The sequence below is a fragment of the Pristiophorus japonicus genome, chromosome 3 (genome assembly GCF_044704955.1).
Source record: "Pristiophorus japonicus isolate sPriJap1 chromosome 3, sPriJap1.hap1, whole genome shotgun sequence".
NCBI lineage: Eukaryota > Metazoa > Chordata > Chondrichthyes > Pristiophoridae > Pristiophorus > Pristiophorus japonicus.
Genome location: NC_091979.1, coordinates 47,301,279 through 47,316,213, shown reverse-complemented (window position 1 = coordinate 47,316,213; position 14,935 = coordinate 47,301,279). Strand labels below are relative to the sequence as shown.

Here is a 14,935-nt window from a genome sequence, read left to right as displayed (position 1 = left end):
TAAAAGATCCCACAGTACTATTCCAAAGAAGAGTAGGGGAGTTCTCCCATGGCCAATATTTATCCCTCAATCAACATTACTCAGAGCAAATTATCTGGTCATCATATTGCTGTTTGTGGGACCTTGCTGTGCACAAATTGGCTGCCACACTTTCTATATTACAACAGGGACTACACTCCAAAAGTACTTAATTGGTTGTAAAGCGCTTTGGGACATGCTGAGGTCATGAAATACAAATGCAAATATTTCTTTCCTTTAAAAAAGTCACACTTAACAAAAGCTGGAAAGAATCAATAGTGTCCATACTGCTGAGTTTCAGGAAACGTAATTTATTATCTACGGGAAGAAATCTAGGTAAGCTGCCTCACTGAAATTGGATCAAACCACAGAACACATGAGCCAAATATCATCAGTAAACAGTTCAAAAATATTCTTAGAACACCACTGATACAGACTTCTTTAGTGACGTTTCCTTTATATAGAATACAGGTGAACATATCCCAGAGTCATTTTTCATGATCACAGTCTTTTACAATGTTATTAGAAGTAAACTAAAATAAATATCACTGATATATTCAACATCTTATAGTTTTCTTCTTAAACTATATATATAAGAGCAACCAGAGTGCATCAATAAAATAGAACTTTTTAAACTGGGCTTTTGACTTCTTGTCAGTATTAAAACGGAGACTGAAATCAAGGCAGTTTGTTTCCTTGTAGTTTCTTCATTACAAGACAATCTGTAGGTGCGTTTGTGAAGAGACTTCCAACAAATGCATGTGTCCCCCAAAGCATGTGCTGAATAACTTTACAACAGCCTAGATCCTCAATGCGGAAACCCAGATGCCGATAGCGCTCATCTGTTTCAAACAGTGTGTTATTTGTGTACGGTCCAAAATACTGGAAGAAAAGAAAGAAAAATATTCATACAATTACTTAAAGCTAAATAATACTCAATAATAAAAAAAACTGTTGTTACATAGAAACATAGAAGATAGGTGCAGGAGTAGGCCATTCGGTCCTTCGAGCCTGCACCACCATTTAATAAGATCATGGCTGATCATTCACCTCAGTACCCCGTTCCTGCTTTCACTCCATACCCCTTTAGCCGTAAGGGCCATATCTAACTCCCTCTTGAATATATCCAATGAACTGGCATCAACAACTGTGGTAGGGAATTCCACAGGTTAACAAATCTCTGAGTGAAGAAGTTTCTCCTCATCTCGGTCCTTAGACTGTGTCCCCTGGTTCTGGACGTCCCCAACATCGGGAACATTCTTCCTGCATCTAACCTGTCCAGTCCTGTCAGAATTTTATATGTTTCTATGAGATCCCCACTCATCCTTCTAAACTCCAGTGAATAAAGGCCCAGACGATCCAGTCTCTCCTCATGTGTCAGTCCAGCTCTATATATAATTATACTATTTTATTTTTCAAAGGTTTCAAGTATTCAACTTGTGTGCAAATCTGGTATATTTAAACTTTTGAAGGGACAATTTAGATTTTGGCTCAGCCACAAAATAAAACTGCAATATTCTGAGCGAGCCCATTAAATAATCCTCATGACCTGAACACTCAAACTGTCATGGGAACTTACTACACATCAATCCATGTAAACACTTCGGATTCAAAATGTTTGCCACGAAGAAATTGGACACTGCTTAAAGTTAACGAACAGACTAGCTTGTAATTCTACACACAAACTTGCATTTATATATCACAAGCTCAGGATGTGTGAAAGCACTTCACAGCCAATGATGTACTTTTGAAATGTAGTCACTAATGTGGGCAGCCAATTTGGGCACAGCAAGGTTTCACAAATAGCAATGAGATAAATGACAATCTTTTTTCTTTTAAAGTAAGGAATAAATGGTCAGGACACTGGGAGAATTTCCCTGCTCTTCTTCAAAAAGTAACATGGGATCGTTTATGTCCACCTGAGAGGGCAGACTTTTCATCAAGGTTTAATGTTTCATCCGAAAGACAGCACTTCCACAGTGCAGCAGTCCCTCAGTACTGTATTGAAGTGTCAGCTTGGATTACATGCTCAAATCTCTGGAGTGGAACTTGAAAACATGACCTCCTGACTTTGAGATGGGAATGCTACTACTGAGTCGAGGCTGACACCTAACCGTTGCCAATCCTGAAACTATATTCTATAAGAAAACATGTCTAAACGGAAAATAAAAAAATTTAAAATCAGGAGGACAAAGTTCCCAGCAGTCTCACAGCTTAAAATATGCTTTTAAACAAAAGTTGTTTGTTCTCATCAAGGAACTTATCTTTTCATCAAGTGGAATTTTACAGTCTTTATATAAGAAATAGGAAAAGGAGTAGGCCATACGGCCCCTCGAGCCTGCTCCGCCATTCAATATCATGGCTAATCTGATCATGGACTGAGCTCCACTTCCCCGCCTGCTCCCCATAACCCTTTATCCCCTTATCGTTTAAGAAACTGTACGATAATACTTTCCTACTAGCAAACTTCCCGTGGCATTGCTCATGGACAATTTATATTATATATCTGGAGAGAGATTTCAGAAACTTGCTTCATAGTGTCACCTAGTGGCCAGAGCTGACACTGTGACAGTTGACATAGAAAAATAGAATGGGTAATGTTGCAGAAATGCCATGATTCAAGGGAGATCTTTGTATAAATTGTGGGAGACATCTATTCAAATCACTGGGTCTGTCTAACTTTCCATTATCTTCAGGAACTCCATGCGGAAACTTGTATTCCTTGAAAAACACATACAGCCCTACTAATGGGCAACTGCCACTTCTTAAACCATTATGCCAAATAACTAAAACTACCCCATTACACATTTTTGCATTTATTTTGATTATGAAATTTACTTCTCTCTTCCAAAAAACTCCACTACTTTATGTATCAGAGAGAAATAGTAGTAGAGCTGCTTCCAAGTCATTATACAAGAATGGACTAAAAAAAGTCAATGTATGGTCTATATTGCCAGACCCACCTACATCAAAAACACCCTACAGGTTCTCTCTCTGTATATAGCACAACAAGAAGAGTAAGCATAACCTGTTAAACATTCATTGGCCGACTCTGGAAATGCATTATTTTCTTCTGCACTCTTTGCCAAAGCATGTTAATGCATGGGTCACCAGTAAGCACTGTACTGTCACCACACATTAACACATCACTGATCCAACAACATCCATTGCGAGATCGAGCTGTGTATCATTGGAAAACCAAGTAGATGTGATGGGTCTACTTAAAGTAATTGTGTTCTTTATATTAACAAAGTAGAGAGTTGCCATTTGTTGGGTTGATCAATCTGCAACTGTGTATTCTTGCACACCCAAGTGTTCTAGTGAGTGTATGGTTCAAGACAAAATAGTATAATTATGTCAGTCATTAAACAGGAAATTAGTGGTGCATGCAATAAAGGTGCATCAGTTATCATGGGTGACTTTAATATGCATATAGATTGGGCTATCCAAACTGAAGGTGGAGGAGGATTTCGTGGAGTGCATAAGGGATGGTTTTCTAGACCAATATGTCGAGGAACCAACTAGGGGGAGGCCATCTTAGACTGGGTGTTGTGTAATGAGAGAGGATTAATTAGCAATCTCGTTGTGCGATGCCCCTTGGGTAAAAGTGAACATAATATGGTGGAATTCTACATTAGGATGGAGAATGAAACAGTTAATTCAGAGACCATGGTCCAAAACTTAAAGAAGGGTAACTTTGAAGGTATGAGGCGTGAACTGGCTAGGATAGATTGGTGAATGATATTTAAGGAGTTGACTGTGGATGGACAATGGCAGACATTTAGAGATCGCATGGATGAACTACAACAATTGTACATCCCTGTCTGGCGTAAAAATAAAAAAGGGAAGGTGGCTCAACCGTGGCTATCAAGGGAAATCAGGGATAGTATTAAAGCCAAGGAAGTGGCATACAAATTGGCCAGAAATAGCAGCGAACCCAGGGACTGGGAGAAATTTAGAACTCAGCAGAGGAGGACAAAGGGTTTGATTAGGGCAGGGAAAATAGAGTACGAGAGGAAGCTTGCAGGGAACATTAAGATGGACTGCAAAAGTTTCTATAGATATGTAAAGAGAAAAAAGTTAGTAAAGACAAACGTAGGTCCCCTGCAGTCAGAATCAGGGGAAGTCATAACGGGGAACAAAGAAATGGCAGACCAATTGAACAAGTACTTTGGTTCGGTATTCACTAAGGAGGACACAAACAACATTTCAGATATAAAAGGGGTCAGAGGGTCTAGTGAGAAGGAGGAACTGAGGGAAAACCTTATTAGTCGGGAAATTGTGTTGGGGAAATTGATGGGATTGAAGGCCGATAAATCCCCCGGGCCTGATGGACTGCATCCCAGAGTACTTAAGGAGGTGGAAATAGACAGTCATTTTCCAACATTCCATAGACTCTGGATCAGTTCCTATGGACTGGAGGGTAGCCAATGTAACCCCACTTTTTGAAAAAGGAGGGGAGAGAGAAAAGAGGGAATGACATCAGTAGTGGGTAAAATGATGGAATCAATTATTAAGGATGTCATAGCAGCGCATTTGGAAAGAGGTGACATGATAGGTCCAAGTCAGCATGGATTTGTGAAAGGGAAATCATGCTGGACAAATCTTCTGGAATTTTTTGAGGATGTTTCCAGTAGAGTGGACAAGGGAGAACCAATTGATGTGGTGTATTTGGACTTTCAGAAGGCTTTCGACAAGGTCCCACACAAGAGATTAATGTGCAAAGTTAAAGCACATGAGATTGGGGGTAGTGTGCTGACATGGATTGAGAACTAGTTGGCAGACAGGAAGCAAAGAGTAGGAGTAAATGGGTACTTTTCAGAATGACAGGCAGTGACTAGTGGGATACCGCAAGGTTCTGTGCTGGGGCCCCAGCTATTTACATTGTACATTAATGATTTAGATGAGGGGATTAAATGTAGTATCTCCAAATTTGCAGATGACACTAAGTTGGGTGGCAGTGTGAGCTGCGAGGAGGATGCTATGAGGCTGCAGAGTGACTTGGATAAGTTAGGTGAGTGGGTAAATGCATGGCAGATGTATAATGTGGATATATGAGAGGTTATCCACTTTGGTGGTAAAAACAGAGAGACAGACTATTATCTGAATGGTGACAGATTAGGAAAAGGGGAGGTGCAACGAGACCTGGGTGTCATGGTACATCAGTCATTGAAGGTTGGCATGCAGGTACAGCAGGCGGTTAAGAAAGCAAATGGCATGTTGGCCTTCATTGCGAGGGGATTGGAGTACAGGGGCAGGGAGGTGTTACTACAGTTATACAGGGCCTTGGTGAGGCCACACCTGGAGTATTGTGTACAGTTTTAGTCTCCTAACTTGAAGAAGGACATTCTTGCTATTGAGGGAGTGCAGCGAAGGTTCACCAGACTGATTCCAGGGATGGCGGGACTGACCTATCAAGAAAGACTGGATCAACTGGGCTTGTATTCACTGGAGTTCAGAAGAATGAGAGGGGACCTCATAGAAACGTTTAAAATTCTGACTGGTTCAGACAGGTTAGATGCAGGAAGAATGTTGGGGAAGTCCAGAACCAGGGGTCACAGTCTAAGGATAAGGGGTAAGCCATTTAGGACCGAGATGAGGAGAAACTTCTTCACCCAGAGAGTGATGAACCTGTGGAATTCTCTACCACAGAAAGTTGTTGAGGCCAATTCACTAAATATATTCAAAAAGGAGTTCGATGTAGTCCTTACTACTAGGGGGATCAAGGGGTATGGCGAGAAAGTAGGAATGGGGTACTGAAGTTGCATGTTCAGCCATGAACTCATTGAATGGCGGTGCAGGCTCGAAGGGCCGAATGGCCTACTCCTGCACCTATGTTCTATGTTTCTATTATCTAGAGCAAGTTTGGAGGGTAATGTTAATGGGCTGATTCCCTACAAATTTATTTTCACAATATACTAAAATTTCTATATTGGTCATTATTTGGGCATCACCATTCTGTCATGTCTCCCAGATGCACCTCAATAAGATTTTGACTATTATAAAGTTTAATGCCACATTTCCACCACTAGTTGGAGCTTCATAAAGCACAGATTCTCATGTCTACACTTACAACATTGTCCTTAGTTGCTGAAATCATGAAAGCTCCCTATTTGATGAACAAGGCTAGATATTGAGATAATTTGTGAAGTTTTATTTTGACCTACTGAAACCTTGATTCAATTTTTAATTTATATATTTACTTTCGGAAGACTTGAGCCTTCAAAGAATGGATATATTTGTGCGATTATCATATGGTAACTTTGGAAACATGTCACCTGACACTATACAACCAATTCTACTGTTAAGTTAAAACGCGCTCACTTCTATACAAAGAACAGAAGTATCGCGGTTGCTCTTCACTGACAAGAAGTCACCAATATGCTTGCACAAAATATTCATCATGTGATGAATGCTACTCTTCTTTCCCATCCATCCCATTTCTCACCATTTTTAAAAAACCCTCGAGTTGCATAAATTCCCATCATATACACAAGACATTACAGCAATTCAGGGCACTGTAACAAGAAATCATCTCAATCCTTGCAAATCTCAGGGTGACCAATGCAAGAAAATTGAAATGTTGCAAATCTCGGTCGTGAGAACAAACTGCCAAAACAATGCTGCAAACCAGTTCCTAAGGTCTGCTACCGCAAAACCCCTGTCCTAACGAATCACAGGCTTAATTTAAAACTGAAAAATATCTTCTTTACAAAGAAAATGACAAATCATTAACAATCATGTTTTCATACCCCAAAGAGCTCTAGAAAGGAAGAAATTAAACAACAATAGCTGGAAGATACCTACTGCAAGGCCGGAGGATGGATCAATAAAGTCAGCCCAGTAACCCTCTGAGCGCAGTGCGTAGCAGATTTCCTTGGCACCATTAATGAACTGCAAAATAAATAACCTTTGCTTAATTTAAAATAAAAGCACTTTAAAACTTAAATACAAATGTTTGATTTTGTCAATTATAATTTATCAGTAAATAAAAAACAAATACATTTAAAATAAGGACAAAGCTTCTAACAGTCTCACAGCTTAAAATATGCTGACGCAGAGTATATGGGGACTAACACCAGAAAAGTTCATTTTCGATGTAATTACAATCACTTGGTAGCAAAATTAATAGCTGCAAATGTCTGGGGTTTACCTTACAGATTCGAGAGAGCACCGACTGTTGCAGAGAAAATACAAACCAGTCTAATTTGCTCAGGTTCATCACAGTGCGCAATCCTAAAGACACTGACAAAATACCCCATACTGACAAAATACCCAACGTACGTGAAATAAAGAGGATCAAACCCTTGTCTGGGTAACTACACTGGACAATTATCTGCTACAGAACATCAAATCGATGTTAAAAATGTCTTTAATCAGATTTATTTATGATAAAATGTGCATCCAGACTGACTGTCACTGGTTACTATTTAAGATGAGGCCCAACCAAGATCTTCAGTGTTTACCCAATCTTGTCCTGGACTAATCTTAGCCCTTATTATTTTCCCCCCATCGACAGGATGCATCTGCTACAGGCTGATAACTTACTGATCAGAACCAAAGAAAGACATGCAAAAATAAAAGATGGAATACTGAGATACTGTGCTATGAAGTTGCTGCCATTCATTTGATAAATTATTAGACAGTAGAATAACAAATGACTAACACACAGCTCTTTGCTGACACGAGCCTGAAAATCCAATATGTAGTTAAGACAGAAGTCCCTCTCTGTTGGGCTGAGAGAGTTCCATGTAAATGTTGAGCGGACAGTCAGAGCCCAGGCCCCCACTGAACAGGACTTCACATTATAAAACTGCCAATAATTCAACCCTACTGTCATGAAATTGATGGTCTCATTCACAGTGGTAAAAAGACAATTAGTGTAATGGGAAATGGCAAATGTCAGTGAGATGATATGCAAGAGCGGTTTTGATTAACAAAAACTAAAACAATCAATACCAAGGGGTGGGGGGGGGGGAATTGGGAATTGTTCATGAAAGCTGCAACTAAATCTAACATTTGAAGTAAATCAATAATGACAATGCTGCTAATCAAATACCAGAACAGATACATGTCCAATTCTGGTAGAAATGACTCTGGACTTGGCATAGCCAGTATGCTTAAAACTCATCAGTAACATATTATGGAAAGACTCAGAGGAGCAGCGAGAGATTGTGGCGGAGGTGCGGCGAGAGATCATGGCGGAGGAGCGGCAAATGAGGGTACGGGGCGCAGAAGAGCTGAGGGTCCACGGGCAGCACGGGTCAGCCCACATTGCGATATGCGTGCGCACTAGGTCCATGCAGCACAGCAGGTCTCCAGTCGCCCTTGCCACTGGATAAAGGCCAAACTCGGTCAAGTCAGTGTGGTGGCTGATGTGCAACGGTCACCACACGTAAAAAAAAAAATCCACGCACGGGCATCTTCCATCCCTTCAATTGGAGTACAGGACTGGAATATCGGATCCTTCACTGAAACATCTGTGAACCCATGTGAAAGTAAGTCATCCTCGATCGAGGGACCGCTTATGATGATAGGTGAGTGGGATTTGGTGCGAGTTAAGAATTAGGAACAGGAGTAGGCCATCTAGCCCCTCGAGCCTGAGTTAGGACACAGGCAGCCGAGTTTTGGATCATCTTTAGTTTACGTAGGGTAAAATGTGAGGCCAGCCAGGAGTGCATTGGAGTAATCAAGTTAAGAGGTAACAAAGGCATAGATGAGGGCTTCAGCAGCAGATGAGACGAGGCAAGGGCGGAGACGGGCGATGTTACGGAGGTGGAAATAGGCGATCTTAGTTCCATTGATAGGGGAAACTAGAACTAGGGGGACATAATCTTAGAATAAAGGGGCCACCCATTTAAAACTGAGATGAAGAATTTCCTCAGAGGGTTGTAAATCTGTGGAATTCGCTGCCTCAGAGCTATGGAAGCTGGATCATTGAATAAATTTAAGACAGTTTCTTAACCGATAAGGGAGTAATGGGTTATGGGGAGCGGGCAGTGAAGTGGACCAGAGTCCATGATCAGATCAGCCATGATCGTATCGAATGGCAGAGAAGGCTCAAGGGACCGTATGGCCTACTCCTACTCCTATTTCTTAAGTTCTTATGCTGCGGATATGTGGTCGAAAGCTCATTTTAGCATCAGATATGAATATTGCGAACAGTCTGGTTCAGCCTCAAACAGGAGTTGTTTAAAGATACTGAAACTAAAGTGGAAACCAGAATTTTGTTAATAGGTACTACAATTTTTTAAAAATGCCATAGAAAATCTAGCTGTCACTCAAAACTAACAAAAATAGAAGCGGTAATTACAATGTGAAATTAATACCACTTTGGTGGTTATGGCTGCATTTCTGAGGTTGTGGTTAAGGCACATTCTCAGGCAGAGTTAAGAGCTTTATTCTGCAGCTTGCCTGAGCTATAAATAATCTGTGCGTGCACAGTGCTATCAATAGGTGCAGTGTTCCACCGTTCCATCACAACTTTCGTGTGCATAAAAAGACAAATATATATTTTGGAGAGAGGAAGGCACAAAGCAGAATTAAAAAGGACCAGTATATATGAGTAGCACAGTTGTGACAATGGGTTTACACATTGAAGCTCACCAGAAGTAAGAAACACACTTGGTAGGCTGTTAAGTTCATTGTTATGTTAAAATGTACCTTACATACCTTACAAATACCTCTGTCCTATTTGCTTAAAAGGCAGGAGAAATGACAACTACCCCTCAAAGTGGATCAATAAAATTTAGGCAATAGTTACTGTTCAGCAAATTATAACATATATACACAACAAATATGGATATGTATACACACACACATACAAAACTATTTCCTGTTTTTGTCAACTTGTTTCCATTATAAGATCCTATGTGCACATTTCTGATGGAAACTTGTCGACATCATCCAGTCAATGTTCCCTCTAATTTGTTTTGGTGCATGGTCCCTTTAAATTTGTTATGCAGCCGCACATGCGCGGTATCTTTTCCAGCAGCAACAGCTGGTGAGTGGCCTGCGCGAGATCTCACGATTGGTGCGCGACCGTGCACCTTCGGAGGAACATTGCACCCAGTCCACTTGAAGGGTCCTCCTACCACCGCATCCAATATTCACCCCCTCCATCGCCAACACAGTGTGACTGCAGTATGAACAATCTACAGGATGCACTGTAGCTACTCAAAGAGCATTCTTCGAACAACGCCTGCCAGTTACTACCAAGAAGGACAAGACAAGCAAGATCACGGGAAGACCATCAATGCCAAGTCATACATCATCCAGACTTGGATGTATATCACCAATCCTTCATTGAAGACCAGTCCCTCAAAACTGTCACCAAGCTCATGGTCTACAGGGCCGTAGTAATACCCGCCCTCCTGTATGGCTCAGAGGCATGGACCATGTACAGTAGACACCTCAAATCACTGGAGAAATACCACCAGCGATGCCTCCGCAAGATCCTGCAAATACCCTGGGAGGACAGACGCACCAACATTAGCATCCTCGACCAGGCCAACATCCCCAGCACTGACCACACTTGATCAGCTCCGCTGGGCAGGCCACGCAGTTCGCATGCCAAACACGAGACTCCCAAAGCAAGCGCTCTATTCAGAACTCGTCCACGGCAAACGAGCCAAAGGCGGGCAGAGGAAACATTACAAGGACACCATCAAAACCTCCCTGATAAAGTGCAACATCCCCACTGACACTTGGGAGTCCCTGGCCATAGACCGCCCTAAGTGGAGGAAGTGCATTTGGGAGGGCGCTGAGCTCCCAGTATCGTCGCCGAGAGCATGTAGAAATCAAGTGCAGGCAGCGGAAGGAGCATGCGGCAAATCAGGCTACCTGCCCACCCTTTCCCTGAATGACTATCTGTCTCACCTGTGACAGAGACTGTGGTTCTCGTATTGGACTGTACAGCCAACCTAAGAACTAGATTCCGAGAGACTGCCTATGATGATGATGATGATTGCCAGTTCTTTAATCCTGGAATTCCCTGTTTAACAGCAGTGGTTTAAGGAAAAAGCCAATCACCACCTTCTCAGGACAACTAGAGATGGACAAATAATTGTGGACATGCCAGTGCGGCACATTTTATAAAAAACACCCTCCCACCAGTGGTGGCGCTGCATTGCCTCAGTATTACATCTCCCAGACACCCCGATGCCCCAACCAACTCTACTTGTTTGCTTCCTAAACTGCAATAAGTTTTGCGAGAACAGAAAAGAAATATATAAAAGCAAAACACTGTATAAATATAATAGAATGTATGACTTTAAAATGGAGACTGAATTGTGTCTGTATGAGCTGGTCTAACTACCCCTTAACCTCAAAGCTACAACATGGGAAATTAACTAGTATTAAGATTGATGTGTTCTGTCATCTGTCAACATTCCTTATGGCATTTTCATTTTAATTGTGTCCACAAACCTGTTACTTTAGCAATCCCCTATAGGTGGCGTTGTAACAGGATATTCCCAATTAGAGCCCTTGGCTCTGTCGTGCTTTTCAATCACTAAAGACTGCAGTTCCACACTCTGGCCACTGCAGAGCATTTCTATAGTGCCTTTCATGGCATCCGGTCGCCCCAAAGCGCTTTAGAAGCCAATGAAGCACTTTTGAAGTGTAGTCACTGTTGTAATGTAGGAAACGCAGCAGCCAATTTGCACACACCAAGGTCCCACAAACAGCAATGTGATAATGACCAGACAATCTGTTTTTTGTAATGTTGATCGAGGGATAAACATTGGCCTGGACAACAGGGATAATTCCCCTGCTCTTTTTCGAAATAGTGCCAAGGGATGTTTTACACCCATCTGAGAGCAGATGGGGCCGCGGTTTAACGTCTCATCCGAAAGACGGCACTTCCGACAGTGCAGCACTCCCTCAGCACTGCATTGGAGTGTCAGCCTAGATTTTTGTGCTCAAGTCTCTGGAGTGGGACTTGAACCCACAACCTTCTGACTCAGAGGCTAGCGTGCAACCAACTGAACCACGCAAATGTTTCTCAGCTTCATCTTCCCACTCCGACGACATGTTGATTTCTGTGAAGGTGAGCTTTTAAAATGGTGTTTCTCGTGTATATTTTTATATTATTTTGTTTTTAAAAATAATAACCGTTCCAATATTTTTAAGGTCCCTCCTTCTTCGAGGCCACTCTGCTGCCATTTTATCACTTGTCCTTCCTTCATTTGGCCACCCTATCTCTAAATTAACCCCTTCCTCCATGCAATTTTTATATTTTATTTTTATAAAGTGTCTTCATGGGACTATTTTGCTGCCAAAACTGCCTTGTCCTCTTATCTCAAACCACCCGATTTGCTCCTCAGAAAGCCCAAGGACTCCTGGCACCTCCCACTCAACCTTCTATCCCGTTCTTTTTTAAATGTTGTTTTGTTTCAAACTTTAATTTCTTCCCTCTCCTATATCAGACTTCTGCAGCCATTGTTACTCTCTCCCAACCCAGATTAGCACATCTCACTGTATCCATCAGGTCCCCCACCCCCAAAACTTCAGACCTTTTCCCAATTTTACATTCTTCAACTTCACTTGGATTTTCAAATATAATTTTTTTTTTTTTTTAAATGCGTTAAAACTGAAATAGCCATTGCAGTAGTTCTACACTTCTTATAACGCATGAACTTTGTGGAAGATAAAAATCTATAGTTCTATTTTTTTTCAAAACAAACAGAACCAAACAAATATTTTTGTTTGAAGTCTCCACGGAACGTTATTAGAGAACTCAAAATATTAGTGCCAAATCGAAATCCCATGTTTGAAAGCATAATTTCATTAATTTAAAAAAAATATTTCCATAGCATATTGAAGCTGAATAACAGAAAACAGAACTGGGTCATTAATCAACAGCCACATTAGGATACGGAGTTGACCTAAAGTTCACAGTTTCTCGGCATTGAACATTGTGGCACTTAAAAAAAATTTCTAGGATAATTTAATGATGCAACGACATATTTTCATCGCAAAATTGTTCATTGAACAAATTTTGATACAAAAAGGATCACGCAGAAAAATATTGACTGCCATATCATTTTGCCAAGCAGTAATAGTTAGTTTATTGATCTTTCACTCATTTTTGTTTCTCTACGAGACACAGTATGGGCCATTTGTGGTCCAAGTCACACATTGTTCTGACTTGGACATAGAAACATAGAAATCTACAGCGCAGAAGGAGGCCATTTCGGCCTACCGTGTCCACGTCAGCCAACAAAGAGCCACACGGCCCTCGATCAGCAGCCCTGAAGGTTACATATAAACCTATGAACAATGAACAATGGCGGAAAGGTAAAGAGCATCCAGCCCAACCAATCCGCCCCATATAACTGCGATACCCCATGTATCGCAACATTTTACACTCCACCCCAACCGGAGCCATGCGATCTCCTGGGAGAGGCAAAAGGCCAGATGAAAACCCAGGCCAATTGGGGAAAAAAAAAAAGAAAAAAAAAAAAATCGAGGAAAATTCCTCTTCGACCCATCCAGTTGATCAAAATTAGTCCAGATCACGCTGGCCGTATTCGATTCCTTAAAGTACTTACCATCGTATCTGTGCCAGCCAACAAGAGGTTAGCCAGTCTAACCCCACTTACCAGCTCTAGGTCCGTAACAGTGCCCATCCAAACACCTTTTAAATGTGGTGAGGATTTCTGCCTCTACCACCCTTCCAAGAAGTGAGTTCCAGACCCCCACAACCCTCTGCGTGAAGAAGCTTCCCATCAAATCCCCTCTGAACCTTCCACCAACCACCTTAAAACTATGCCTCCTCGTAATTGACCCCTCCACCAAGGGAAATAGGCCCTTGCTATCCACTATATGCAGGCCCCTCAAAATGTTATACACCTCAATGAGGTCTCCCCTCAGCCTCCTCTGATCCAAGGAGAACAAACCCAGCCTATCCAATCTGTCCGCATAGCTAAGATTCTCCATTCCAGGCAGCATCCTAGTAAATCTCCTCTGCACCCTCTCCAGTGCAATCATGTCCTTCCTATAATATGTTGACCAGAACTGCACGCAGTATTCCAGCTGTGGCCTAACCAGCGTATTATACAATTTAAGCATAACCTCTCTGCTCTTTTATTCTATGCCTCGGCCAATAAAGGCAAGCATTCCATATGCCTTCTTAACCACTTTATCCACCTGGCCTCCTACTTTCAAGCACTCCAAGGTCCCTTTGTTCATCTACACTTCTAAGTGGCTTACCGTTTAATGTGTATACCCTTTCCTTATTAGTCCTCTCCAAGTGCATTACCTCTCCGAATTAAATTCCATTTGCCACTGCTCTGCCCACTTGACCAGTAGATTGATATCCTCCTGCAGTCTATGACTTTCCTTTTCATTATCAATCACACAGCTAATTTTAGTGTCATCTACAAACTTCTTATTCATACCCCCTATATTCAAATCTAGATCATTGATGTATACCACAAAAAGCAAGGGACCCAGTACTGAGCCCTGCAGAACCCCACTGGAAACATCCTTCCAGTCACAAAAGCATCCATCAACCATTACCCTTTGCTTCCTACCTCTAAGCTAATTTTAGAAACATAGAAATTTACAGTACAGAAGGAAGCCATTTCGGGCCATCATGTCCACGCCACCCGACAAAGAGCCACAAGTGCTTGGTCAGCGGCCTAAAGGTTACATTAAAAACCTACGAACAATGACAGAAAAGCAAAGAGCACCCAGCCCGCCTCACAACTGTGGCACCCCTTATACTGAAACATTCTCCACCCCAACTGGAGCCATGTGATCCCCTGGGAGAGGCAAAAACCAGATAAAAACCCAGGCCAATTTTGGGAGAAAAAATCTGGGAAAATTCCTCTTCGACCCATCCAGACGATCGAAACTAGTCCAGGAGATCACACTGGCCGTATGTGATTCCCTGCAGTACTTACCACTATAT

The 14,935-nt window shown here is 41.8% G+C and overlaps 1 protein-coding gene across 4 annotated transcripts in view; it reads right to left on the bottom strand.

Moving 5' to 3' along the window:
• Positions 1–309: 309 nt before the first annotated feature.
• mmadhcb (metabolism of cobalamin associated Db) overlaps positions 310–14,935 on the bottom strand; it is a 38,219-nt gene continuing 23,593 nt past the window's right edge. For 3 of the 4 annotated variants that reach the window (XM_070875337.1, XM_070875335.1, XM_070875336.1), the window contains exons 7-8: positions 6,826–6,912; positions 310–900 (exon numbers count right to left, since the gene is read on the bottom strand). In XM_070875337.1, the coding sequence (XP_070731438.1) occupies positions 697–900; positions 6,826–6,912 (291 nt within the window). In that variant the 3' untranslated portion in view covers positions 310–696. Of the gene's footprint in view, positions 901–6,821; positions 6,913–14,935 lie in introns of all 4 variants that reach the window. The other variant, XM_070875338.1, reaches the window with a different exon arrangement.